Source organism: Pristiophorus japonicus, chromosome 7, assembly GCF_044704955.1.
Source record: "Pristiophorus japonicus isolate sPriJap1 chromosome 7, sPriJap1.hap1, whole genome shotgun sequence".
In the NCBI taxonomy this organism is placed as follows: Eukaryota; Metazoa; Chordata; class Chondrichthyes; family Pristiophoridae; genus Pristiophorus; species Pristiophorus japonicus.
Genome location: NC_091983.1, coordinates 5,860,714 through 5,887,521, shown reverse-complemented (window position 1 = coordinate 5,887,521; position 26,808 = coordinate 5,860,714). Strand labels below are relative to the sequence as shown.

Sequence of the window (26,808 nt, the reverse complement as noted above, 5' to 3'; positions counted from 1 at the left end):
GCAGTCCATCGTTCCATTGCAGGTTTGCCTGCCAATCGCCAATCTGTGATTCCAGTTTACCTGGGCCAGATCTGTTCTCATCCCACTGAAACTGGCCTTCCCCCAGTTAAACATTTTTACCATAGATAGTTCCCTGTCCTTTTCCATAGTTGATCTAAACTTTATGATACTATAAAGAAAGACCTGCATTTATATAGCGCCTTTCACAACCTCAGGACGTCCCAAAGCACTTTAAAGCCAATGAAGTACTTTTGAAGTGTAGTCACTGTTGTAATGTAGGAAATGCAGCAGCCAATTTGCACACAGCAAGCTCCCACAAACAGCAATGTGATAATCAGATCATTAGTTTTTATTATGTTGATTGAGGGATAAATATTGGCCAGGACACCGGGGATAACTCGAAATAGTGCCATGGGATCTTTTACGTCCACCTGAGAGAGCAGACGAGGCCTCTGTTTCACTTCTCATCCAAAGACAGCACCTCCGACAGTGCAGCATTCCCTCAGCACTACACTGGACTGTCAACCTAGATTTATGATCACTGTTCCCTAAATATTCACCTACTGACACTTGCTGCACTTGACCCATGTCATTCCCCGGAATCAGATCCAGCAATGCCTCCCCCTCGTCAGGCCGGAAACATACTGATCATGAAAGTTCTCCTGAACACACCAGAAATTCTTCCCCTTCTCTGCCCTTTGTACTATTACAATCCCAGTCTATATTAGGGTAGCTGAAGTCCCCCATTATTTCTACTCTATAGTTCTTGCACTTCTCTCATTACTCTACAAATTTGATCCTCCATATCTGTCCCACTATTTTCTGGTCTGTAGAATACAGCTAGTATGTAATGGCATCTCGATTATTCCTTAACTCCAGCCATATAGATTCTGCCCTTGACCCCTCCAGGACATCCTCCCTCTCCAGCACTGTATCATTGGCCTTAACCAATACTGTCACACCACCTCCTATCTTACCTTCCCTATCTTTCCTGAACACCTTATAACCAGGAATATTTAATACCCAATCCTGCCCTTTGAGCCAGGTCTCAGTTATTGCCACAACATCATATCCCCATGTGGCTATTTTTGCCTGCAGCTCACTGACCTTGCTTACTACGCTTTGTGCATTCACATACATACACTGTAAACCCATCTTAGACCATACTGTATTCTCTCTTAGTTGGACACCACTTAATACCTCACTTTAGTGCTCTCTGGCTCTCCCAATCCTTTGAGCACTTTATTTCCACTTTATAATGCTACATCCTGGTGCCCATTCCCCTGCCAAATTAGTTTGAACTCTCCCCAACAGCACGAGCAAATCTCCCCACAAGGATATTGGTTCCGGCCCGGTTGAGGTGCAACCCGTCCGCCCTGTACAGGTCCCACCTCCCACATAACCGGTCCCAATGCCCCAGGAATCTGAAGCTCTCTCTCCTGCACCATCTCTATAGTCATGCATTCACCTACTCTATCCTGCTATTTCTATATTCACTCGCGTCTGGCACCTGGAAAAATGTAGAGATTACTGCCTTTGAGGTCATGTTATTTAATCTCTTTCCTAGCGCCCTAAAACCTGCCTGCAAGACCTCTTCCTTCTTTCTATCTGTGTTGTTGGTCCCAATATGGACCACGACGTCAGAATGTTCTGCAGGCGCTCAGTGACATCCTTAACCCAGGCACCAGAGAGGTAACATGACATCCTAGAGTCACATCTGCGGCTCCAGAAACGCCTGTCTGTCCCCCTAGCTATCGAAGCCCCGACCACAATTGCTCTTATTCCTCCTCTCCCCCCCTCACCGCTGAGCCACACGAGGTGCTGTGGATTTGGCACTGGCTGTACTCCCCAGAGGAACCATCACCCCCACCAGTACTCAACAGAATATTGGTTGGAGAACGAGATGCACGTGGAACTCCTGCACTACCTGATAGTCGGGGCCTGTTGGCTCTTATTCTAACAGCCCACAGGTCCCGTGTTTGCACCACAGTGTTAGGCCCAGCAGCCCAGGGTAACTGGCCACCATCTTGGACAGGGAGGGATCAGGGCGCCTGTGTGGCCATAGAAACATAGAAAATAGGTGCAGGAGCAGGCCATTCGGCCCTTCGAGCCTGCACCACCATTCAATACGATCATGGCTAATCATGCAACTTCAGTATCCCATTCCTGCTTTCTCTCCATACCCCTTGATCCCTTTAGCTGTAAGGGCCACATCGAACTCCCTTTTGAATATATCTAACGAACTGGCCTCAACAACTCTCTGCGGTAGAGAATTCCACAGGTTCACAACTCTGAGTGAAAAAGTTTCTCTTCATCTCGGTCCTAAATGGCTTACCCCTTATCCTTAGAATATGACTCCTGGTTCTGGACTTCCCCAACATTTTTCCTGCATCTAACCTGTCCAATCCCGTCAGAATTGTATATGTTTCTATGAGATCCTCTCTCATTCTTCTAAATTCCAAAGACTATAAGCCTAATCGATCCAGTCTTTCTTCATATGTCAGTTCTGCCATCCCCGGACTCAGTCTGGTGAGTCTTCGCTGCACTCCCTCAATAGCAAGAATGTCCTTCCTCAGATTAGGAGACCAAAACTGTACACAATATTCCAGGTATGGCCTCACCAAGGCCCTGTACAACTGCAGTAAGACCTCCCTGCTCCTATACTCAAATCCCCTAGCTATGAAGGCCAACATGCCATTTGCCTGCTGTACCTGCATGCCAACCTTCAATGACTGATGAACCATGACACCCAGGTCTTGTTGCAGCTCCCCTTTTCCTAATCTGTCACCATTCAGATAATATTTTGCCTACCTGTTTTTGTCACCAAATTGGATAACCTCACATTTATCTACTTTATACTGCATCTGCCATGCATTTGCCCACTGACCTAACCTGTCCAAGTCACCTTGCAGCCTTAGCATCTTCCTCACAGCTCACACTGCCACCTCAACTTAGTGTCATCTGCAAACTTGCAGATATTACATTCAATTCCTTTGTCTAAATCATTAATGTATATTGTAAATAGCTGGAGTCCCAGCACTGAACCCTGCGGCACCCCATTCTGAAAAGGACCCGTTTATTCCTATTCTTTGCTTCCTGTCTGCCAACCAGTTCTTTATCCACGTCAAGACATTAGCCCCAAATAGTGTGCTTATTTTTGCACACTAATCTCTTGTGTGGGACCTTGTCAAAAGCTTTTGAAAGTCCAAATACACCACATCCACTGGTTCTCCCTTGTCCACTCTATTAGTTACATCTTCAAAAAATTCTAGAAGATTTGTCAAGCATGATTTCCCTTTCATAAATCCATGCTGACTTTACCGATCCGGTCACTGCTTTCCAAATGCGCTGCTATTACATCTTTAATAATTGATTCTCAAATTTTCCCCACTACCGATGTCAGGCTGACCGGTCTATAATTCCCTGTTTTCTCTCTCCCTCCTTTTTTAAAAAGTGGGGTTACATTAGCTATCCATAGGAACTGATTCAGAGTCTATAGAATGTTGGAAAATGGCCACCAACGCATCAACTATTTCCAAGGCCATTTCCTTAAGTACTCTGGGATGCAGACTATCAGGCCGTGGGGATTTATCAGCCTTCAATCCCATCAACTTCCCCAACACAATTTTCTGACTAATAAGGATTTCCTTCAGTTCCTCCTTCTCGCTAGACCCTCGGTCTCCTAGTATTTCCAGAAAGCCATCTTGCTGGTGGCTTTCTCCTTGGGTTACGGCACGTCTGAATGGGGAGAAATTACAACATGCTGAGGTGCAGAGGGACCTGGGGGTCCTTGTGCATGAATCCCAAAAAGTTAGTTTGCAGGTGCAGCAGGTAATCAGGAAGGCGAATGGAATGTTGGCCTTCATTGCGAGAGGGATGGAGTAAAAAGCAGGGAGGTCCTGCTGCAACTGTACAGGGTATTGGTAAGGCCCCACCTGGAGTACTGCGTGCAGTTTTGGTCACCTTACTTAAGGAAGGATATACTGGCTTTGGAGGGGGTACAGAGACAATTCACTCGGCTGATTCCGGAGATGAGGGGGTTACCTTATGATGATAGATTGAGTAGACTGGGTCTTTATTCGTTGGAGTTCAGAAGGATGAGGGGTGATCTTATTGAAACATTTAAAATAATGAAAGGGATAGACAAGATAGAGGCAGAGAGGTTGTTTCTACTGCTCAGGGAGACTAGAATTAGGGGGCACAGCCTCAAAATACAGGGGAGCCAATTTAAAACCGAGTTGAGAAGGAATTTCTTCTCCCAGAGGGTTGTGAATCTGTGGAATTCTCTGCCCAAGGAAGCAGTTGAGGCTAGCTCATTGAATGTATTCAAGTCACAGATAGATAGATTTTTAACCAATAAGGGAATTAAGGGTTACGGGGAGCGGGCGGGTAAGTGGAGCTGAGTCCACGGCCAGATCAGCCATGATCTTGTTGAATGGCGGAGCAGGCTCGAGGGGCTAGATGGCCTACTCCTGTTCCTAATTCTTATGTTCTTATGTCTGCTGCCATCTTGGTACAGGAGCAGAGAGTGGGCGGGGCTTCAGGGTCGCAGTGACCAGGGGAGAAAATCATTGCCTCATTAATTTTATTCTCGCTCTGCACACAGCGGGTGAAGAACTGAACTGTGTTGAACAGGAATTTACAGCTTTGGGGGAACAAGAGAGGAAAGAATGTTCCCTAGCAACTAGTATTGTTGTGAATTTCTATCCCGTACTTAGTGCTGACTGTTGTTAATTCATTTTAGAGGATATTAGTGGAGGATCATTTGCAAATGGGAAACTCGAATCAAACATGATGTCAAGATCTGACAGTCCCTCGATCATCAGGACCTGAATGTTATCAGCTTTTCAAAGTAGGAGAAATGTTTGTCTGCTGTGTTCATCGGAAAAGATTTTAAACATCAGTGTGACTGGAAAAGCACGAGACACACACACTAGAGTGAGAGTATTCCAGTGCATTGACTGTGGAAAGAGCTTTAACCAGTTACACGGCCTGAAAAATATCACAGCACTGACAGCGGGGAGAAACCGTACACGTGTTGTGTGTGTGGACCAGGCTTCAACTGATCATCTAACCTGGAGAGACACAAGGACACCCGCACCATGGAGAAACCGTGGGAATGTGAGGACTGTGGGAAGGGATTCAATTACCCGTCGCTGCTGGAAACTCAACACAGTCACACTGGGGAGAGGCCATTCCCCTGCTCTGAGTGTGGGAAGGGATTCACTCGGTCATCCCACCTGCTGATACACCAGCGAGTTCACACTGGGGAGAGGCCATTCACCTGCTCTGAGTGTGGGAAGGGATTCACTCGGTCATCCCACCTGCTGATACACCAGCGAGTTCACACGTGACTGCATTGGTTGGATTCTGCTGTTAATCACATCGAGGACTAAACCAGGGAGCCTTACTATGTATGTAACCCATGCGGCAGGTGCCCTTGGATTGTTTAATGGGACATTGTAGAGGGAGCTTTACTCAGGATGTAACCCCTGATGTAAGTGTTTGGGAATGTTTCATGGGACAGTGCAATGGTAGCTTTACTCTGTATGTAACCCTTGCAGTAGGTGCCCTTGAATTGTTAAATGGGACATTGTAGAGGGAGCTTCACTCAGGATGTAACCCCTGCTGTGCGTATTTGGAAATGTTTGATGGGACAATGCAGAGAGAGCTTTACTCTGTCCCATCAAACGTTGCGGGGCAGATGAAGCAGTGGTTAAATACAGTATTCAGGGAGCTTTAGTCTGTATTTAAACCATGCTGTAGCCGACTGGGAGTATTTGGTGCGACAGTGTAGAGGGAGCTTTACTCTGTATCTAACCCCGTGCTGTACCTGCCCTGGGAGTGTTTGATGGGACAGTGTAGAGGGAGCTTTACTCTGTATCTAACCCCCTGTACCTGCCCTGGGAGTGTTTGATGGGACAGTGTAGAGGGAGCTTTACTCTGTATCTAACTCGTGCTGTACCTGCCCTGGGAGTGTTTGATGGGACAGTGTAGAGGGAGCTTTACTCTGTATCTAACTCGTGCTGTACCTGCCCTGGGAGTGTTTGATGGGACAGTGTAGAGGGAGCTTTACTCTGTATCTAACCCCCTGTACCTGCCCTGGGAGTGTTTGATGGGACAGTGTAGAGGGAGCTTTACTCTGTATCTAACCCCCTGTACCTGCCCTGGGATTGTTTGATGGGACAGTGTAGAGGGAGCTTTACTCTGTATCTAACCCCCTGTACCTGCCCTGGGAGTGTTTGATGGGACAGTGTAGAGGGAGCTTTACTCTGTATCTAACCCCCTGTACCTGCCCTGGGAGTGTTTGATGGGACAGTGTAGAGGGAGCTTTACTCTGTATCTAACCCCCTGTACCTGCCCTGGGAGTGTTTGATGGGACAGTGTAGAGGGAGCTTTACTCTGTATCTAACTCGTGCTGTAGCTGCCCTGGGAGTGTTTGATGGGACAGTGTAGAGGGAGCTTTACTCTGTATCGAACACATGCTGTACCCGACTCGATACGGTTTGTTGGGTCAGAGTACATAGAAACATAGAAAATAGGTGCAGGAGTAGGCTATTCGGTCCTTCAAGCCTGCACCACCATTCAATAAGATCATGGCTGATCATTCCGTCAGTACCCCTTTCCTGCTTTCTCCCTATACCCCTTGATCCCCTTAGCCGTAAGGGCCATATCTAACGTCCTCTTGAATATATCCAATGAACTGGCATCAACAACTCTCTGCGGCAGGGAATTCCACAGGTTAACAACTCTCTGAGTGAAGAAGTTTCTCCTCATCTCAGTCCTAAATGGCCTACCCCTTATCCTAAGACTGTGTCCCCTGGTTTTGGACTTCCCCAACATCGGGAACATTCTTCCCGCATCTAACCTGTCCAGTCCCATCATAATCTTATGTTTCTATGAGATCCCCTCTCATCCTTCTAAACTCCAGTGAATAAAGGCCCAGTTGATCCAGTCTCTCCTCATATGTCAGTCCAGCCATCCTGGGAATCAGTCTGGTGAACCTTCGCTGCACTCCCTCAATAGCAAGAACGTCCTTCCTCAGATTAAGAGACCAAAACTGAACACAATATTCCAGGTGAGACCTCACCAAGGCCCTGCACAACTGCAGTAAGACCTCCCTGCTCCTGTACTCAAATCTCCTAGCTACGAAGGCCAACATATCATTTGCCTTCTTCACCGCCTGCTGTACCTGTATGCCAACTTTCAATGACGGATGAACCATGACACCCAGGTCTCGTTGCACCTCCCCTTTTCCTTGTCTGCCGACATTCAGATAATAGTCTGTCTTCGCGTTTGTGCCCCAAAAGTGTATAACCTCACATTTATCCACATTATATTGCATCTGCCATGCATTTGCCCACTCACCTAACCTGTCCAAGTCACCCTGCAGCCTCTTAGCGTCCTCCTCACAACTCACATCGCCACCCAGTTTAGTGTCATCTGCAAACTTAGAGATATTACACTCAATTCCTTCATCTAAATCATTAATATACATTGTAAAGAGCTGGGGTCCCAGCACTGAGCCCTGCGGCACTCCACTAGTCACTGCCTGCCATTCTGAAAAGGACCCGTTTATCCCGACTCTCTGCTTCCTGTCTGACAACCAGTTCTCTATCTACGTCAGTACATTAACCCCAATACCATGTGCTTTGATTTTGCACACCAATCTCTTGTGTGGGACCTTGTCAAAAGCCTTTTGAAAGTCCAAATACACCACATCCACTGGTTCTCCCTTGTCCATTCTACTCGTTACATCCTCAAATAATTCCAGATTTGTCAAGCATGATTTCCCCTTCATAAATCCATGCTGACTTGGACTGATCTGGTCACTGCTTTCCAAATGTGCTGCTATTTCATCCTTAATAATTGATTCCAACATTTTCCCCACTACTGATGTCAGGCTAACCGGTATATAATTACCCGCTTTCTCGCTCCCTCCCTTTTTAAAAAGTGGTGTTACATTAGCTACCCTCCAGTCCATAGGAACTGACCCAGAGTTGATAGACTGTTGGAAAATGATCACCAATGCTTCCACTATTTCTAAGGCCACTTTCTTAAGTACTCTGGGATGCAGACTATTAGGCCCCGGGGATTTATCGGCCTTCAATCCCATCAATTTCCCTAACACAATTTCCCGCCTAATAATTTCCTTCCGTTCCTCCTTCTCACTAGACCCTCGGTCGCCTAGTACTTCCAGAAGGTTATTTGTGTCTTCCTTCGTGAAGACAGAACCAAAGTATTTGTTCAATTGGTCTGCCATTTCTCTGTTCCCCATTATAAATTCACCTGAATCTGACTGCAAGGGACCTACGTTTGTCTTCACTAATCTTTTTCTCTTCACATATCTATAGAAGCTTTTCCAGTCAGTTTTTATGTTCCTGACAAGCTTATTCTCGTACTCTATTTCCCCCTCTTAATTAAACCCTTTGTCCTCCTCTACTGAATTCTAAATTTCTCCCAGTCCTCAGGTTTGCTGCTTTTTCTGGCCAATTAAATGCCTCTTCCTTGGCTTTAACACTATCCTCAATTTCCTTTGTTAGCCACGGTTGAGCCACCTTCCCCGTTTTATTTTTACTCCAGACAGGGATGTACAATTGCTGAAGTTCAGCCATGTGATCTTTAAATGTTTGCCATTGCCTATCCACCGTCAACCCTTTACGTATCATTTGCCAGTCTATTCTAGCCAATTCACACCTCAAACCATCGAATTTACCTTTCCCTAAGTTCAGAATCCTAGTCTCTGAATTAACTGTGTCACCCTCCATCTTAATAAAGAATTCTACCATGTTATGGTCACTCTTCCCCAAGGGGCCTTGCACAACAAGATTGCTAATTAGTCCTTTCTCATTACATATCACCCAGTCTAGGATGGCCAGCTCCCTAGTTGGTTCCTCGACATATTGGTCGAGAAAACCATCCCTAATACACTCCAGGAAATCCTCCTCCACCGCATTGCTACCAGTTTGGTTAGCCCAATCAATGTGTAGATTAAAGTCGCCCATGATAACTGCTGTACCTTTTTTGCACGCATCCCTAATTTCTTGTTTGATGCTGTCCCCAACCTCACTACTATTGTTTGGTGGCCTGTACACAACTCCCACTAGTGTTTCCTGCTCTTTGGTATTCCGCAGCTCCACCCATACCAATTCCACATCATCGAAGCAAATGTCCAAAGAGATAATTTCCTCTTTACCTAACAATGCCACCCCACCTCCTTTTCCTTTCTGTCTATCCTTCCTAAATGTTGAATACCCCTGGATGTTGAGTTCCCAGCCTTGGTCACCCTGGAGCCATGTCTCTGTGATGCCAATTACATCATACCAGTTAACTGCTATCTGCGCAGTTAATTCGTCCACCTTATTCCGAATACTCCTCGCATTGAGGCACAGAGCCTTCAGGCTTGTCTTTCTAACACACTTTGCCTCTTTAGACTTTTGCTGTAATGTGGCCCTTTTTGCCTTAGGTTTCTCTGCCCTCCACTTTTACTTTTCTTCTTTCTATCTTTTGCTTCTGTCCCCATTCTACATCCTTCTGTCTCCCTGCATAGGTTCCCATCCCCCTGCCATATTAGTTTAACTCCTCCCCAACAGCATGAGCAAACACTCCCCCAAGGACTTTGGTTCCGGTCCTGCCCAGGTGCAAACCGTCCAGTTTGTACTGGTCCCACCTTCACCAGAACTGGTTCCAATGTCCCAGGAATTTGAATCCCTACCTTTTGTACCACTCCTCAAGCCACGTATTCATCTGAGCTATCCTGCGATTCCTACTCTGACTAGCACGTGGCACTGGTAGCAATCCTGAGATTACTACGTTTGAGGGAGCATTATTCTGTATTTAACCCATGTTGTACCTGTACTGGGAGTGTTTGATGGGACAGTGTAGACGGAGCTTTATTGCAAAAGGGATGGAGTATAAAAGCAGGGAAGTCTTGCTACAGTTATACAGGGTGCTGGTGAGGCCACAACTGGAATACTGCATACAGTTTGTGAGAGCTGTGGAAGCTGGGTCATTGAATAAATTTACGACAGAGATAGACAGTTTCTTAACCGATAAGGGAATAAGGGGTTATGGGGTGTGGGCAGGGAAGTGGACCCGAGTCCATGATCGGATCAGCCATGATCGTATTAAATGATGGAGAAGGTTCGAGGGGCCGTATGTCCTACTCCTGCTCCTATTTCTTATGTTCTTTACTCTGTATCTAAACCGTGCTATACCTGGTCTGGGAGTGATTCATAGTAAAGTGTAGACGGAGTTTGCTCTGTATCTAACCAGAGCTGTTCCTGCCGTGAGCGTGTCTGACGGGACAGTGTAGAGTGAGCTTTACTCTGTGTCTATCCTGTGCTGCAGACGTCCTGGAAATATTTGATGGGACAGTGTAGAGGGAGCTTAATCTGTATCTAACCCCAGCTGTACAAGCCGTGGGAGTGATTGACGGAACAGTGTTGAGGGAGTTGAACTCTATATCTAATCCATGCTGTACTTGCTCTGGGAGTGGTTGATGGGACAGTGTAATAAGAACATAAGAAATAGGAACAAGAGTAGGCCATACGGCCCCTCGAGCCTGCTCCGCCATTTAATACGATCATGGACTCCGCTCCTCTTCCCTGCCCACTTCCTATTATTTAAGAAACTGTCTATTTCTGTCTTAAATTTATTCAATGTCCCAGCTTCCACAACTCTCTGAGGCAGTGAATGCCACAGATTTACAACCCTCAGAAGAAATTTCTCCTCATCTCTGTTCTAAATGGGCGGCCGCTTATTCTAAGATCACGCCCTCTAGTTCTAGTCTCTCCCATCAGTGGAAACATCCTCTCTGCATCCACCTTGTCAAGCCCCCTCATAATCTTATACGTTTCGATAAGATCACCTCTCATTCTTCTGAATTCCAATGAGTAAAGGCCCAACCTACTCAACCTTTCCTCATAAGTCAACCCCCTCATCTCTGGAATCAACCTAGTGAACCTTCTCTGAACTGCCTCCAAGGCAAGTATATCCTTTGGTAAATATGGAAACCAAAACTGCACGCAGTATTCCAGGTGTGGCCTCACCAATCCTTATATAACTGTAGCAAGACTTCCCTGCTTTTATACTGCATCCCCTTTGTAATAAAGGCCAAGATACCATTGACCTTCCTGATCACTTGCTGTACCTGCATACTATCCTTTTGTGTTTCATGCACAAGTACCCCCAGGTCCCGCTGTACTTTGCAATCTTTCTCCATTTAAATAATAACTTGCTCTTTGATTTTTTTTCTGCCAAAGTGCATGACCTCACACTTTCCAACATTATACTCCATCTGCCAAATTTTTGCCCACTCACTTAGTCTGTCTATGTCCTTTTGCAGATTCTGTGTGTCCTCCTCACACATTGCTTTTCCTCCCATTTTTGTCTTGTCAGCAAACTTTGCTGAGGAAAATCACTCGGTCCTTTCTTCCAAGTCGTTAATATAGATTGTAAATAGTTGGGGTCCCAGCACTGTTCCCTGCAGCACCCCACTAGTTACTGGTTGCCAACCAGAGAATGAACCATTTATCCCGACCTAGAGGGAGCTTTACTCTATATCTATTCCATGCTGTGCCTGTCCTAAGAGTATTTGATGGACATTGCAGAGAGTAGCTTTACTCTGTATCTAACGCAAACCGTACCGGCTGTGGAGTGTTGGATGGGACAGTGTAGAGGGAGTATTACTCTGTATCTTTGCCGTGTCATACTCAACTCTTGACTGTTTCATGGAATAGAGTAGATGGAGTTTTACTCCTGTATCTAATACGTGCTGTGCCTGTCCTGGGAGTATTTGATGGGACAATGCAGATGGAGGTTTACTGTGAAACTAACTCGTGCTGTACCAGTGCTGGGAATGTTTGATGGGGCAGTGTAGAGGGAGCTTTACTCTGTATCTAACCTGTGCTGTACCTGTCCTGGGAGTGATTGATGGGACAGTGTAAAGGGAGCTTTACTCTGTATCTAACCCCCTGTACCTGCCCTGGGAGTGTTTGATGAGACAGTGTAGAGGGAGCTTTACTCTATATCTAACTCGTGCTGTATCTGCCCTGGGAGTGATTGATGGGACAGTGTAAAGGGAGCTTTACTCTGTAGCTAATCCATGCCGTGCCTGTTCTGGGAGTATTTGATGGGACAATACAGAGGAACTTTACTCTGTATCTTACCCGAGCTGTACCGGCCGTGGGAGTGATTGATGGCTCAGTGTAGAGGGAACTTTACTCTGTATCTAACCCATGTTGTACCTGTATTGGGAGTATTTGTTGGGACAGTGTAGATGGAGCCTAACTATGTATGGACCCCTCGCAGTAGGTAACCTGGGATTGTTTGATGGGCTAGCATCGAGGGAGCTTTACTCTGTATCTAACCCGTGCTGTACCTGGTCTTGGAATGATTCATGGTAAAGTGTAGACGGAGCTTTGCTCTGTACCTAACCCGAGCTGTTCCTGCCATGGGAGTGTATGATAGGACAGTGTAGAGGGAGCTTTATTCTGTATCCAAACGGAACTGTACCTGCCCTGGATGTCTTTGATGGGACAGCATAGAGGAGCTTTAATCTGTATGTAACCCGTGCTGTACCTGCCCTTGGAATTTTGATGGGACAGTGTACAGGGAGTATTACTCTGTATCTAACCCAAGCTGTAGATCACTGGAAATATTTGATGGGACAGTGCAAAATGAGTTTTACTCTGTATCTAACCCGAGCTGTACCTGCCCTGGGAGTGATTGATCGGACAGTGTAGAGGGAGCTTAACTCTGTATCTAACCCAGGCTGCAACTACCCTGGGGTTGTTTGGTTTGACTGCATTGAGTGAGCTTTACCCTATATCTAACCCATGCAGTACCTGCCCTGGGGCTGTTTGATGCGACAGTGCAGAGGGAGCTTTACTCTGTATCTAACCCCGTGCTGTACCTGCCCTGGGAGTGTTTGATGGGACAGTGTAGAGGGAACTTTACTCTGTATCTAACCCCGTGCTGTACCTGCCCTGGGAGTGTTTGATGGGATAGTGTAGAGGGAGCTTTACTCTGTATCTAACTCCGTGCTGTACCTGCCCTGGGAGTGTTTGATGGGACAGTGTAGAGGGAACTTTACTCTGTATCTAACCCCGTGCTGTACCTGCCCTGGGAGTGTTTGATTGGACAGTGTAGAGGGAGCTTTACTCTGTATCTAACCCCGTGCTGTACCTGCCCTGGGAGTGTTTGATGGGACAGTGTAGAGGGAGCTTTACTCTGTATCTAACCCCGTGCTGTACCTGCCCTGGAGTGTTTGATGGGACAAGTGTAGAGGGAGCTTTACTCTGTATCTAACCCCGTGCTGTACCTGACCTGGGAATGTTTGATGGGACAGTGTAGAGGGAGTTTTACTCCGTATATAACCCGTAATGTACCTGCTCTGGGAGTGGTGATGTGAACCTAGCTGTGTCCATTCTCATTCTTGTTGAAGATGTTGAAGATGTTGGATCTTCTCCCCTGTTTGGACCTTCAGCCATAGTGGTGACAGGCGTTCCCAGATTCTGATGCTCTGTAATAAATATAATATTAATAGCAGGGTTAGAAGAAGATATTAAAATGAGAAGGAGGACATTGACTTGTTAAGCATGATATCAATCCCTCCTCACCCATCAGTACAACAGCGGTTAGCTCTGGGATCGAGCATTTCCCGAGTGTTACGATGAACTCTCCACATCAGGTGTGACACAGACAGCTGCCCAGTAAATCCAGTGAGTCCCGCTGATCTCCACAACCCAGTTCCAGACGGGCTCCCGTCGGCCGAGACTGCGCACTGGGAGCACCAATTGGTGAGATTTACTCACAAGCAGGCCCAAACCAGCCTTAATCCTGAGGTAGGGAATATTCAGCAGGGAAATGTGGAGCGGGTGATCATTGATGAATTAAATGATCCTTTACTCAGTTTTACATAGTCTGGCATAAGAACGTAAGAAATAGGAGCAGGAGTAGGCCATCTGGCCACTCAAACCTGCTCCGCCATTTAACGGCGGTATTTTTATTCACAGATTTGTGTTTAATATTTTTGAGCTGTGATATTAAATGATGGCATTTTATGAATATTATATCTATCCACATACACAACATATAGCTGGGTGTAATTCCTCTGGTCTCTATGGGCAGTGACATTGTCCGTGTGTTCAGGGAGATGTGACCTGGCTGCTGCTTCTATTTGAATATATTGACCATATCTCATGGTGTCAGCATCTGTCTAATGAACTCCGCTGGGCAGGGCCACATTGTTCACATGCCTGACACAAGACTCCCAAAGCAAGCGCTCTACTCGGAACTCCTTCACGGCAAACAAGCCCAAGGTGGACGGAGGAAACGTTTCAAGGACACCCTCAAAGCCTCCTTGATGAAATGCAACATCCTCACGGACACCTGGGAGTCCCTGGCCAAAGACCGCCCTAAGTGGAGGAAGTGCATCCGGGAGGCCGCTGAGCACCTCGAGTCTCATTGGCGAGAGCGTGCAGAAACCAATCGCAGGCAGGGGAAGGAGAATGCAGGAAAGCTGTCCCACCCAACCCTTCCCTCAACCACTGTCTGTCCCACCAGTGACAGGAACTGTGGTTCTCATATTGGACTGTTCAGTCACCTAAGGACTCACTTTTAGAGTGGAAGCAAGTTTTCCTCGATTCTGATGGACTGCCTATGATGATGATAAATGAGCACTTTAGGGGGCGAGGACATTTCCCATTGATAATACTAATGTAGAATGAATTGTGTACCTTCACAGTCAGGGGATACATAATATTAATTTGTTTCATTATCTTTAGATGTCTTACAATCTCAAGACACCATAAATATATAATTAGTAGAGTTAGCTGATGTTTTATAATCACAATTCTCCACTTGTGTGTGTGCAGTCACACGCTCATGCACGTTAACTGTCAGCGTCCTTTCCTTTCCCCACTGTGGAAATGCAAGCGATTCAGTCTCGGATCAGTAATTTCTCCAAACAGAAGTTGAAGTTATTCTCTGGCATTAATTTGTGAGGAGTTAGGAAATGAGCAACAGGGTTTTGGATGAGTGCAAGTTTATGGAGGGTGTAAGAAGGGAGGCCAGCCAGAAGAACGTTGGAATAGTCAAGTCTAGAGGTAGCAAAGGCATGGATAAGGGTTTCAGCAACAGATGGTTCACCTGCTGTTGTTCCTCAGTCTGCAACCCCTGTTCATTTCCAGCTGTAGACCTTTCACTTCATCATTTACCCAAGATCTAATTATGCGAGACAGGAAATTAGATAAATATTGATAGTGACGTGGATTGGGACTCCCTCTGACCTTTTTCCCCAGTCTATCCCCAGGACCAGTGTGTATCTGAGTAAATGGGACTCTCTCTGACCTTTCGCCCCTATCGATGTATGGAAGCTCTTTGAATCAATAATTTTCTCTATTTGGTGCTCTCACAATCCCGGGCTGGTTCACCTGGTGTTGTTCCTCAGTCTACAATCCCTGTTAGGTCCACAGCTGGAATTTTCTCAAGCACTCCTACATTCACCGGGACATCTAATCAGGACAGAAAATGAGAACAATATTATCGGTGTGAAATAGAGTGCGATGTTAACCTACCCTGTAGTTACTGGTCGAAACAAAACATTGATGTAAAAATAATTCCATATTCCGCGGTTAGAGACTCCTCATATACCGGCCGTGCATTTTCCAGGAGTAGGTCACATATTAAAGATAGAAACATAGAAAATAGGTGCAGGAGTAGGCCATTCGGCCCTACTAGCCTGCACCGCCATTCAATAAGTTCATGGCTGATCATTCACCTCAGTACCCCTTTCCTGCCTTCTCTCCATACCCCTTGATCCCTTTAGCCCAAAGGGCCATATTTAACTCCCTTTTGAATATATCCAATGAATTGGCCTCAACAACTTTCTGCGGCAGAAAATTCCACAGGTTCACAATTCTCTGAGTGAAGAAGTTTCTCCTCATCTCGGTCCTAAATGGCTTACCCCTTATCCTTAGACCCCCGGTTCTGGACTTCCCCAACATCGGGAACATTCTTCCTGCATCTCACCTGTCCAGTCCCGTCAGAATCTTATATGTTTCTATGAGATCCCCTCTCATTCTTCTAAACTCCAGTGAGGATAAGCCCAGTCGATCCAGTCTTTCCTCATATGTCAATCCTGTCATCCCTGGACTCAGTCTGGTGAACCTTCGCTGCACTCCCTCAATAGCAAGAATGTCCTTCCTCAGGTTAGGAGACCAAATCTGTACACAATACTCCAGGTGTGGCCTCACCAAGGCCTTGTACAACTGTAGTAAGACATCCTTGCTCCTGTACTCAAATCCCCTCGCTATGAAGGCCAGCATCCGCTATCTACAATCACTGCCCATTCCTTTCTATTCCTGGCTGAAGCCCATCCAGGACACACCGGCCCAGCCTCCACCTGTCTGTCTGTCCCTCGGGTTTTGCTTTCTCCCAGTGACACCTCAGGCAGAGAGAGCTGACAGACAATATATGCAGCCCAGACACTCAGCAACTTCCCGGGAGCGTGGGCCAGCTTTAATAACACTGATTAACAAGGGCCCTCCCCTCCCCCCCTCTCCCACTCCCTCCCCCCTCCCCCTCCCTCCCCCTCCCTCTCCCCACTCTCCCTCCCCCTCTCCCCACTCCCCCACTCTCCCTCCCACTCCCCCACCTCCTCCCTCTCCCACCCCCTCCCCCTCCCTCTCCCCACTCCCCCACTCTCCCTCCCACTCCCCCTCCTCCTCCCTCTCCCACCCCCTCCCCCACTCCCCCTCCTCCTCCCTCTCCCACCCCCTCCCCCACTCTCCCTCCCACTCCCCCTCCTCCTCCCTCTCCCACCCCCACTCACTCCCCCTCCCCACTCCCTCCCCCACTCCCACTCCCCCTCCCACTGTCTGGGGCTCTCTCTGTGTCCGGACAGACAACAATGGGACATCCAACTCGCTCTCAATTCCTGTCTGACAGAGGGACCGCCCACCGTGTGAGGTCACAGCCCCGCCCCCGTAACCCGGGCAACCATCCTGTGCCTGCCCGTCACTCTCACACCGGCCCCGCCCCCGTAACCCGGGCAACCATCCTGTGCCTGCCCGTCACTCTCACACCGGCCCGCGGCACACACCACGCAGAGCCCGCCCGCCGGCCCGCGGGATACCCGGACCCCCCGCGGGGGGGACACTGCCGGGGGCTCACACCGGGAAGTGAGCGAGAGAGCCCCAGAGGGAGGAGCAGCGCTCGGCCATTAACCCGGACACTGAGCCCGAGCGCTCGGCCCCGGTTCCCACACATTGTCCAACCGCTGTTCGCAGCAAACCGCGCTGCATCCGGGGACTCGGGTGGGCGGGGCCGCACCGAGCATGCGCACTGCGACCACACAGCGCGAACCCTGGCTGAGTCCTCCCGGCCTATTGGCTGCACACAGCAGAGTGACAGCTCCTTGCACCAATCCCAGGTCCGCTCCGCCACAGTGCCTTGGAACTGTAAATATTCAATAATTCAACCTTGACATAGTTTCCAGGGGTTTGCTCACACCACAGCCTCATCTCCACTGCTCCATAGTCTGCAAAGGCCACTGACAACCGTGATTCTATCTTAACATAACTCCCGGGAACATCCTTACGTTCTGGCACTGTCACAGAACACTAATACTGAAATCCACAACTATTGTTCACTCCCCTCAAAATGTAAGAATCAGGATCATTTTGCTGCAAGTCCTATGCAAACCCAAGCCCTGTCCTATAGTTTATAGATCACTGCACCCAGAAGTATAATGACAGCCGCTGCATAGGAACATCATTGCCTCCAAGTCATGCCATCCCGACAGGGATATATAAACGCTGTTCCGTCATCGTCGCTGGGTCAAAATCATGGAACTTTCTGTCCCAACTGTTATATTAATTCTCTCGAATGTCATATCGCCATATTTCCCACCCTCCAGTCACATCAGCTGATACACTTCCCACTGCTCCATTCACCCGCTCTGTAAAACCGTTGTTATTGATGGGTTCAGGTTGCGGCCGTCCCTTCCCTTCTCCCTGAACTCACTCTAGTGCCACAAGAACGTGAGCCCCTCCCTCCTCCTCCAGCCCCACATTGACCTGCCTCACATTTCCCTCCATAAGCAGCCCAGTGCAAACCCATCCGGAGACCATCACAATGAGGCCCTGTCTTTTCGTCTAGTGCCTCAGTCTTAATATTTCCTCTATAAACGTGTTACTGGTTCCGACCATGGCATTTTGTGCTTTATTTTCCCTTCCCATAGATGGTCCCACCTATTCTCGGATGTTCATCCCTCTGGCACCATGGCGGCAACTTATCATTCGGGCCCTGCTCAGGGCTGCAGAAAAGGCCGTCTAATTCCCCTGACTATAGAATCTCCCATCAGTATCGCTCTCCTATTCCTGTGCCCCACCTGCCTCTGACCCCCGCCCTACCCGGGGTGACCTCTTGCTGCAGTATTCTCAGGAAGACCACCCCGAGTCAGTGCCTCTATCCACCTCACAGTCCTCAATACCGGGTCTCTATTGGACAGTCCCAGTACTCAGGAGCTCTCTCCACCTGAGACCACTGTTCCCTCCAAGTATTGCACTAATCCCTGAACTCCTGCGCAATTCAATTGAAATGCCGCACACAGACCTGGACAGCAGCTTGAACTGGGCTAGGGCCCAATATACAATGGCTCCTGGAATCCACACAGCATTGTTTTTGAGTCTTGCGACCACAGAGCCAATCCCAATGGCAGCTCTTGAATTGTGTGTTCTGATGGTTGATGGGTGGCTGTATAACGCCGGGAGGGGTTTGGTTTTCTCCCCTGATCTTTCAGCAGGACACCGGGAGGATCCGCCACGCTCTGATTATTTGTCTTTGTCGCCTCTGAGCTTATTGTGGAATACCGCAGATGTGCATGTGCAGTATCCAGTTGGGACATACTTCCGTATGAAAGTCAAGGGATCTGTTGGTGGCCGGGTCGGGGGGAAAGAGAGAGAGAGAGAGAGAGAGAGAGAGCGAGTGTGACTGAAACTGGAGGGGAGAAAGAGAGAGACTGGAGGGAGAGAGAGTGAAAGACAGACAGACAGAGAGAGACTGGGGAGAGAGAAAAAGGAATAGATAGGGATCGAGAGATAAGAACAGAAATAAATAGATTGAGAAGCAGAAAGAGAGAGAGGGAGTGTGAGAGAGAGAGACTGGGGGAGGGGAGAGAAAGAGAAAGAATTAGAGGGACCTGGGGGTCCTTGTGCATGAAATCCCCAAAAAAGTTCGTTTGCAGGTGCAGCAGGTAATCAGGAAGGCGAATGGAATGTTGGCCTTCATTGCGAGAGGGATGGAGTACAAAAGCAGGGAGGTCCTGCTGCAACTGTACAGGGTATTGGTGAGGCCACACCTGGAGTACTGCGTGCAGTTTTGGTCACCTTACTTAAGGAAGGATATACTAGCTTTGGAAGGGGTACAGAGACGATTCACTAGGCTGATTCCAGAGATGAGAGGGTTACCTTATGATGATAGATTGAGTAGACTGGGTCTTTACTCGTTGGAGTTCAGAGGATGAGGGGTGATCTTATAGAAACATTTAAAATAATGAAAGGGATAGACAAGATTAGAGGCAGAGAGGTTGTTTCCACTGGTAGGAGAGACTAGAACTAGAGGGCACAGCCTCAAAATACGGGGGAGCCAATTTAAAACCGAGTTGAGAAGGAATTTCTTCTCCCAGAGGGTTGTGAATCTGTGGAATTCTCTGCCCAAGGAAGCAGTTGAGGCTAGCTCATTGAATGTATTCAAGTCACAGATAGATAGATTTTTAACCAATAAGGGAATTAAGGGTTATGGGGAGCGGGCGGTTAAGTGGAGCTGTGTCCACGGCCAGATCAGCCATGATCTTGTTGAATGGCGGAGCAGGCTCGAGGGGCTAGATGGCCTACTCCTGTTCCTAATTCTTATGTTCTTATGTAGAGAGCTAGGAATAGAGAGAGTCGGGGAAAGATTCAGAGAGGTGAGAGACAGAGGGGGGGGGGGGGGAGATAGGGAGAGACAGAGAAAGATGGAGAGAGAGGGTGTAGTCCGATCCCAGAGACTGAGCACTGACTGCACATTAGAACAACACAGGTGACCTATTTGTTTGCTGAAAAAGACACAAAATACTTTGATTAAATTGATGTACAATTTCGATTGGGAATAAATGATTGAAATAGGAGATTAAAAATTGAGAGTACAATGAAGTTTGTTTCCCACTATTTAATTGGAAAGTAAGGGTAAGGAGTAAACATAGAAACATAGAAAATAGGTGCAGGAGTTGGCCATTTGGCCCTTCGAGCCTGCACCACCATTCAATAAGATCATGGCTGATCATTCCCTCAGTACCCCTTTCCTGCTTTCTCTCCATGCCCCTTGATCCCTTTAGCCGTAAGGGCCATATCTTACTCCCTCTTGAATATATCCACTGAACTGGCATCAACAACTCTCTGCGGCAGGGAATTCCACAGGTTAACAACTCTCTGAATGAAGAAGTTTCTCCTCATCTCAGTCCCAAATGGCCTACCCCTTATCCTTAGACTGTGTCCCCTGATTCTGGACTTCCCCAACATCGGGAACATTCTTCCCTCATCTAACCTGTCCAGTCCCATCAGAATCTTATACGTTTCTATGAGATCCCCTCTCATCCTTCTAAACTCCAGTGTATACAGGCCCAGTCGATCCAGTCTCTCCTCATATGTCAGTCCTGCCATCCCGGGAATCAGTCTGGTGAACCTTCGCTGCACTCCCTCAATAGCAAGAACGTCATTCCTCAGATTTGGAGACCAAAACTGAACACAATATTACAGGTGAGGCCTCACTAAGGCCCTGTACAACTGCAGTAAGACCTCCCTGCTCCTATACTCAAATCCCCTAGCTATGAAGGCCAACATACCATTTGCCTTCTTCACCGCCTGATGTACCTGCATGCCAACTTTCAATGACTGATGTACCATGACACCCAGGTCTCGCTGCACCTCCCCTTTCCTAATCTGCTGCCATTCAGATAATATTCTGCCTTTGTGTTTTTGGCACCTAAGTGGATAACCTCATTTATCCACATTATACTGCATCTGCCACACGTTTGCCCACTCACCTAACCTGTCCAGGTCACCCTGCAGCTTTTCAGCATCCTCCTCACAGCTCACACCGCCACCCAGCTTAGTGTCATCTGCAAATTCGGAGATATTACACTCAATTCCCTCATCCAAATCATTAATGTATATTGTAAATAGCTGGGGACCCAGCACTGAGCCCTGCGGCACCCCACTAGTCACTTCCTACCATTCTGAAAAGGACCCGTTTATCCTGACTCTCTGCTTCCTGTCTGCCAACCAGTTCTCTATCCACGTCAATACATTACCCCCAATACCATGTGCATTAATTTCTTGTGTGGGACCTTATCAAAAGCCTTTTAAAAGTCCAAATATACCACATCCACTGGTTCTCCTTTGACCACGCTACCTGTGACATCCTCAAAAAATTCTAGACGATTTGTCAAGCAGGATTTCCCTTTCATAAATCTATGCTGACTTGAACCGATCCTGTCACTGCTTTCCAAATGTACGGCTATTTCATCTTTAGTAATTGATTCCAACATTTTCCCCACTACTGATGTCAGGCTAACCGGTCTATAATTACCCATTTTCTCTCTCCCTCCTTTCTTTAAAAGTGGTGTTACATCAGCTACCCTCCAGTCCATAGGAACTGACCCAGAGTTGATAGACTGTTGGAAAATGATCACCAATGCATCCACTATTTCTAGGACTACTTCCTTAAATACTCTGGGATGCAGACTATCAGGCCCCGGGGACTTTTCGGCCTTCAATCCCAATTTCCCTAACACAATTTCCCGCCTAATAAGGATTTCCTTCAGTTCCTCGGTCTCCCTAGACCCTCGGTCCCCTAGTATTTCCTGAAGATTATTTGTGACTATAGAAATGTAAAGAGGAAAAGGTTAGTAAAGACAAACATAGGTCCCCTGCAGTCAGAATCAGGGGAAGTCATAACGGGGAACAAAGAAATGGCAGACCAATTGAACAAGTACTTTGGTTCGGTATTCACTAAGGAGGACACAAACAACCTTCCGGATATAAAAGGAGTCAGAGGGTCTAGTAAGAAGGAGGAACTGAGGGAAATCCTTATTAGTCGTGAAATTGTGTTGGGGAAATTGATGGGATTGAAGGCCGATAAATCCCCAGGGCCTGATGGACTGCATCCCAGAGTACTTAAGGAGGTGGCCTTGGAAATAGCGGATGCATTGACAGTTATTTTCCAACATACCATAGACTCTGGATCAGTTCCTATGGAGTGGAGGGTAGCCAATGTAACCCCACTTTTTAAAAAAGGAGGGAGAGAGAAAACAGGAAAACAGCCTGACATCGGTAGTGGATAAAATGATGGAATCAATTATTAAGGATGTCATAGCAGTGCATTTGGAAAAAGGTGACATGATAGGTCCAAGTCAGCATGGATTTGTGAAAAGGAAATCATGCTTGACAAATCTTCTGGAATTTTGTGAGGATTTTTCCAGTAGAGTGGACAAGGGAGAACCAGTTGATGTGGTGTATTTGGACTTTCAGAAGGCTTTTGACAAGGTCCCACACAAGAGATTAATGTGCAAAGTTAAAGCACATGGGATTGGGGGTAGTGTGCTGACGTGGATTGAGAACTGGTTGGCAGACAGGAAGCAAAGAGTATGAGTAAATGGGTACTTTTCAGAATGGCAGGCAGTGACTAGTGGGATACCGCAAGGTTCTGTGCTGGAGCCCCAGCTGTTTACATTGTATATTAATGATTTAGACGAGGGGATTAAATGTAGTATCTCCAAATTTGCGGATGACACTAAGTTGGGTGGCAGTGTGAGCTGCGAGGAGGATGCTATGAGGCTGCAGAGTGACTTGGATATGTTAGGTGAGTGGGCAAATGCATGGCAGATGAAGTATAATGTGGATAAATGTGAGATTATCCACTTTGGTGGCAAAAACAGAGAGACAGAATATTATCTGAATGGTGACAGATTAGGAAAAGGGAAGGTGCAACGAGACCTGGGTGTCATGGTACATCAGTCATTGAAGGTTGGCATGCAGGTACAGCAGGCGGTTAAGAAAGCAAATGGCATGTTGGCCTTCATAGCGAGGGGATTTGAGTACAGGGGCAGGGAGGTCTTACTACAGTTGTACAGGGCCTTGGTGAGGCCACAGCTGGAGTATTGTGTACATTTTTGGTCTCCTAACTTGAGGAAGGACATTCTTGCTATTGAAGGAGTGCAGCGAAGGTTCACCAGACTGATTCCTGGGATGGCAGAACTGACATATCAAGAAAGAGTGGATCAACTGGGCTTGTATTCACTGGAGTTCAGAAGAATGAGAGGGGATCTCAGAGAAACGTTTAAAATTCTGACGGGTTTAGACAGGTTAGATGCAGGAAGAATGTTCCCAATGTTGGGGAAGTCCAGAACCAGGGGTCACAGTCTAAGGATAAGGGGTAAGCCATTTAGGACCGAGATGAGGAGAAACTTCTTCACCCAGAGAGTGGTGAACCTGTGGAATTCTCTACCACAGGAAGTTGTTGAGGCCAATTCACTAAATATATTCAAAAAGGAGTTAGATGAAGTCCTTACTACTAGGGGGATCAAGGGGTATGGCGAGAAAGCAGGAATGGGGTACTGAAGTTGCATGTTCAGCCATGAACTCATTGAATGGCGGTGCAGGCTCGAAGGGCCGAATAGCCTACTCCTGTACCTATTTTCTATGTTTCTATGTGTCTTCCTTCATGGACAGAATCAAAGTATTTGTTTAACTGGTCTGCCATTTCTTTGTTCCCTATTATAAATTCACCTAAATCTGACTGCAAGGGACCTACGTTTGTTTTCACTAATCTTTTTCTCTTCACATATTTATAGAAGCTTTTGCAGTCAGTTTTTATGTTCCCAGCAAGCTTCCTTTCATACGCTATTTTCCCCCTCCTAATTAAACCCTTTGTCCTCCTCTGTTGTATTACTAAATTCTCCCAGTCCTCAGGTTTGCTGCTTTTTCTGGACAATTTATATGCCTCTTCCTTGGATTTAACACTATCCTTAATTTCCCTTGTTAGCCACGGTTGAGCCACCTTCCCCGTTTTATTTTTACTCCAGACAGGGATGTACAATTGTTGAAGTTCATCCATGTGATCTTTAAATGTTTGCCATTGCCTATCCACCGTCAACCCTTTAAGTATCACTCGCCAGTCTATTCTAGCCAATTCACGTCTCATACCATCGAAGTTACCTTTCCTTAAGTTCAGGACCCTAGTTTCTGAATTAACTGTGTCACACTCCATCTTAATAAAGAATTCTACCATATTATGGTCACTCTTCCCCAAGCGGCCTCGCACAAGATTGCTAATTATTCCTTTCTCATTACACATCACCCAGTCTAGGATGGCCAGCCCTCTAGTTGGTTCCTCGACATATTGATCTAGAAATTCATCCCTAATATACTCCAGGAAATCCTCCTCCACCGCATTGCTACCAGTTTGGTTAGCCCAATCAATATGTAGATTAAAGTCGCCCATGATAACTGCTGTACCTTTATTGCACGCATCCCTAATTTCTTGTTTGATGCTGTCCCCAACCTCACGACTACTGTTTGGTGGTCTGTACACAACTCCCACTAGCGTTTTCTGCCCTTTGGTATTCCGTAGCTCCACCCATATCAATTGCACATCATCCAAGCTAATGTCCTTTCTTACTATTGCATTAATTTCCTCTTTAATCAGCAACCGACCCCACCTCCTTTTCCTTTCTGTCTATCCTTCCTAAATGTTGAATACCCCTGGATGTTGAGTTCCCAGCCTTGGTCACCCTAGGGCCATGTCTCCGTGATGCCGATTACATTCTATCCGTTAACTGCTACCTGCGCAGTTAATTGATCCACCTTATTCTGATTACTCCTCGCATTGAGGTACTGAGCCTTCAGGCTTGTCTTTTTAACACTTTTTGCCTCTTTAGAATTTTGCTGTAATGTGACCCTTTTTGCCCTGGGTTTCTCTGCCTCCACTTTTACTTTCCTTCTTTCTATCTTTTGCTTCTGCCCCCATTCTACTTCCCTGTCTCCCTGCATAGGTTCCCATCCCCCTGCCATATTAGTTTAACTCCTCCCAAAACAGCATTAGCAAACAATCCCCCTAGGACATTGGTTCCGATCCTGCCCAGGTGCAGACCGTCTGGTCTGTACTGGTCCCACCTCCCCCAGAACTGGTTCCAATGTCCCAGGAATTTGAATCCCTCCCTTCTGCACCACTCCTCAAGCCATTCAGGACCGAGATGAGGAGAAACTTCTTCACTCAGAGAGTTGTTCGCCTGTGGAATTCTCTTCCGCAGAGAGTTGTTGATGCCAGTTCGTTAGATATGGCCCTTACGGCTACAGGGATCAAGGGGTATGGAGAGAAAGCAGGAAAGGGGTACCGAGGTGAATGATCAGCCATGGTCTTCTTGAATGGCACTGCAGGCTCAAAAGGCTGAATGGCCTACTACTCTGCCTATTTTCTATGTTTACCTAAAATAATTGAACTTTCTGTGATAAGAGCAGGGATTAATATTGCGACGTATATTTGAGAGAAAAACATTCGAAGTTAAATTCGTAAATGAACATCTTTACGTCAACATAATAGTAAACATTTCCCAGTCAGTCTGATTGATTCTCCTGTCCGGAAGAAAGATGAATGGTTATTTCTGTTCAATCATAGCTTTTTCTGTTTTTGTTTTTAATTCAGTGACGCAAACTGTGTATGTGTTTTTCTGCATTTATAACATGTTTCATGTGGAGTGTGTTGGCTTAAGAAGTTGTTTATTAATGGAAGTGATTGAAGTTGGCAATACGGAAACCCATTTTTGTTCAGTTCTTTTTAATACTGTGAACTAAAGAACTATAGCTCTTTATATTTGTTGGTTGACTGCTTGCATTGTGATTAATATTCTAATATTCTATGGCACGTCCGTGCCATAGAAAGCCGCTGCTCCTGCATGAGAGATGGGCTAACACGCCGAATAGTTTCAAATTAATACTAATCGCATGTATAGATATGTATCTTTCAGCTCACTTTGGGCTTTTTGGATTAATTGTCGATGAATAGCTGTGTAACTGTGTGATCTTCCTGAAGTGTTAATGCGTTATTATGCAGTTCCTTTATATCCCACTCATTTCTGACAAGTATTTTTTTGAAATAAAAGTTTGTACATGACAAACTAAAAGATCTTAATTAATTCTACCATAAAAACCTTGCAGAATGGCCATGTAAATTACAATTTTATTCAATATAAATGTGAGGTGGTAAATTTTGGGAGGTGGAATAAGGAGGCTACCTACTTGAAAAATAAGAATCTAAATGGAGTAGAGGTACAAAGCGATCTAGGGGTACAGATTCACAAATCATTAAAAATAGCAGCACAGGTTAAAAAAGCCATAAAAGTGTAAACAAAGCACTGGGGCTCATTTTGAGAGAAATAGAATTAAAAGTAGGCAAGTTATGCTAACTTTAAATAGAACCTTGTCTGTCTCATGATTTGAGACAGTGGGGTGGAAAATGGCATTGGTGTACATATGCCTTTAAGTGGTTGTTGTCGCTGTTGTTTTAAAATGTCTTCACGGATGAAAAGGTCGGGCTCAAAGGAGTTATGGCCCTTTCATTACAAAAATAAATGAGAGGGAACTTTGCCCATCACTGTAGTGCTCCTCTGGATGGTCACTCACTTCCTTCTTTCTACTCAGTCGCTATCCTGCTCCCTCTTCCTGTGTGAGTTCAGGGGATGAAGAAGGCAAATGGCATGTTGTCCTT

The 26,808-nt window shown here is 46.6% G+C and overlaps 1 protein-coding gene across 14 annotated transcripts in view; it reads right to left on the bottom strand.

The window, feature by feature from the left end:
- The window catches only part of LOC139267039 (uncharacterized), a 126,579-nt gene that overhangs the window by 84,079 nt on the left and 15,692 nt on the right, over window positions 1-26,808 (bottom strand). For 8 of the 14 annotated variants that reach the window (XM_070884727.1, XM_070884728.1, XM_070884729.1 and 5 more), the window contains 3 exons: window positions 18,622-20,101; window positions 15,355-15,518; window positions 13,392-13,525 (listed from right to left, as the gene is read on the bottom strand). In XM_070884727.1, coding sequence (XP_070740828.1) covers window positions 13,392-13,493 — 102 coding nt within the window. In that variant the 5' untranslated portion in view covers window positions 13,494-13,525; window positions 15,355-15,518; window positions 18,622-20,101. Of the gene's footprint in view, window positions 1-13,391; window positions 13,526-15,354; window positions 15,519-15,581; window positions 16,516-18,621; window positions 20,102-26,808 lie in introns of those variants that run through there. The other 6 variants (XM_070884732.1, XM_070884730.1, XM_070884731.1 and 3 more) reach the window with 6 other exon arrangements.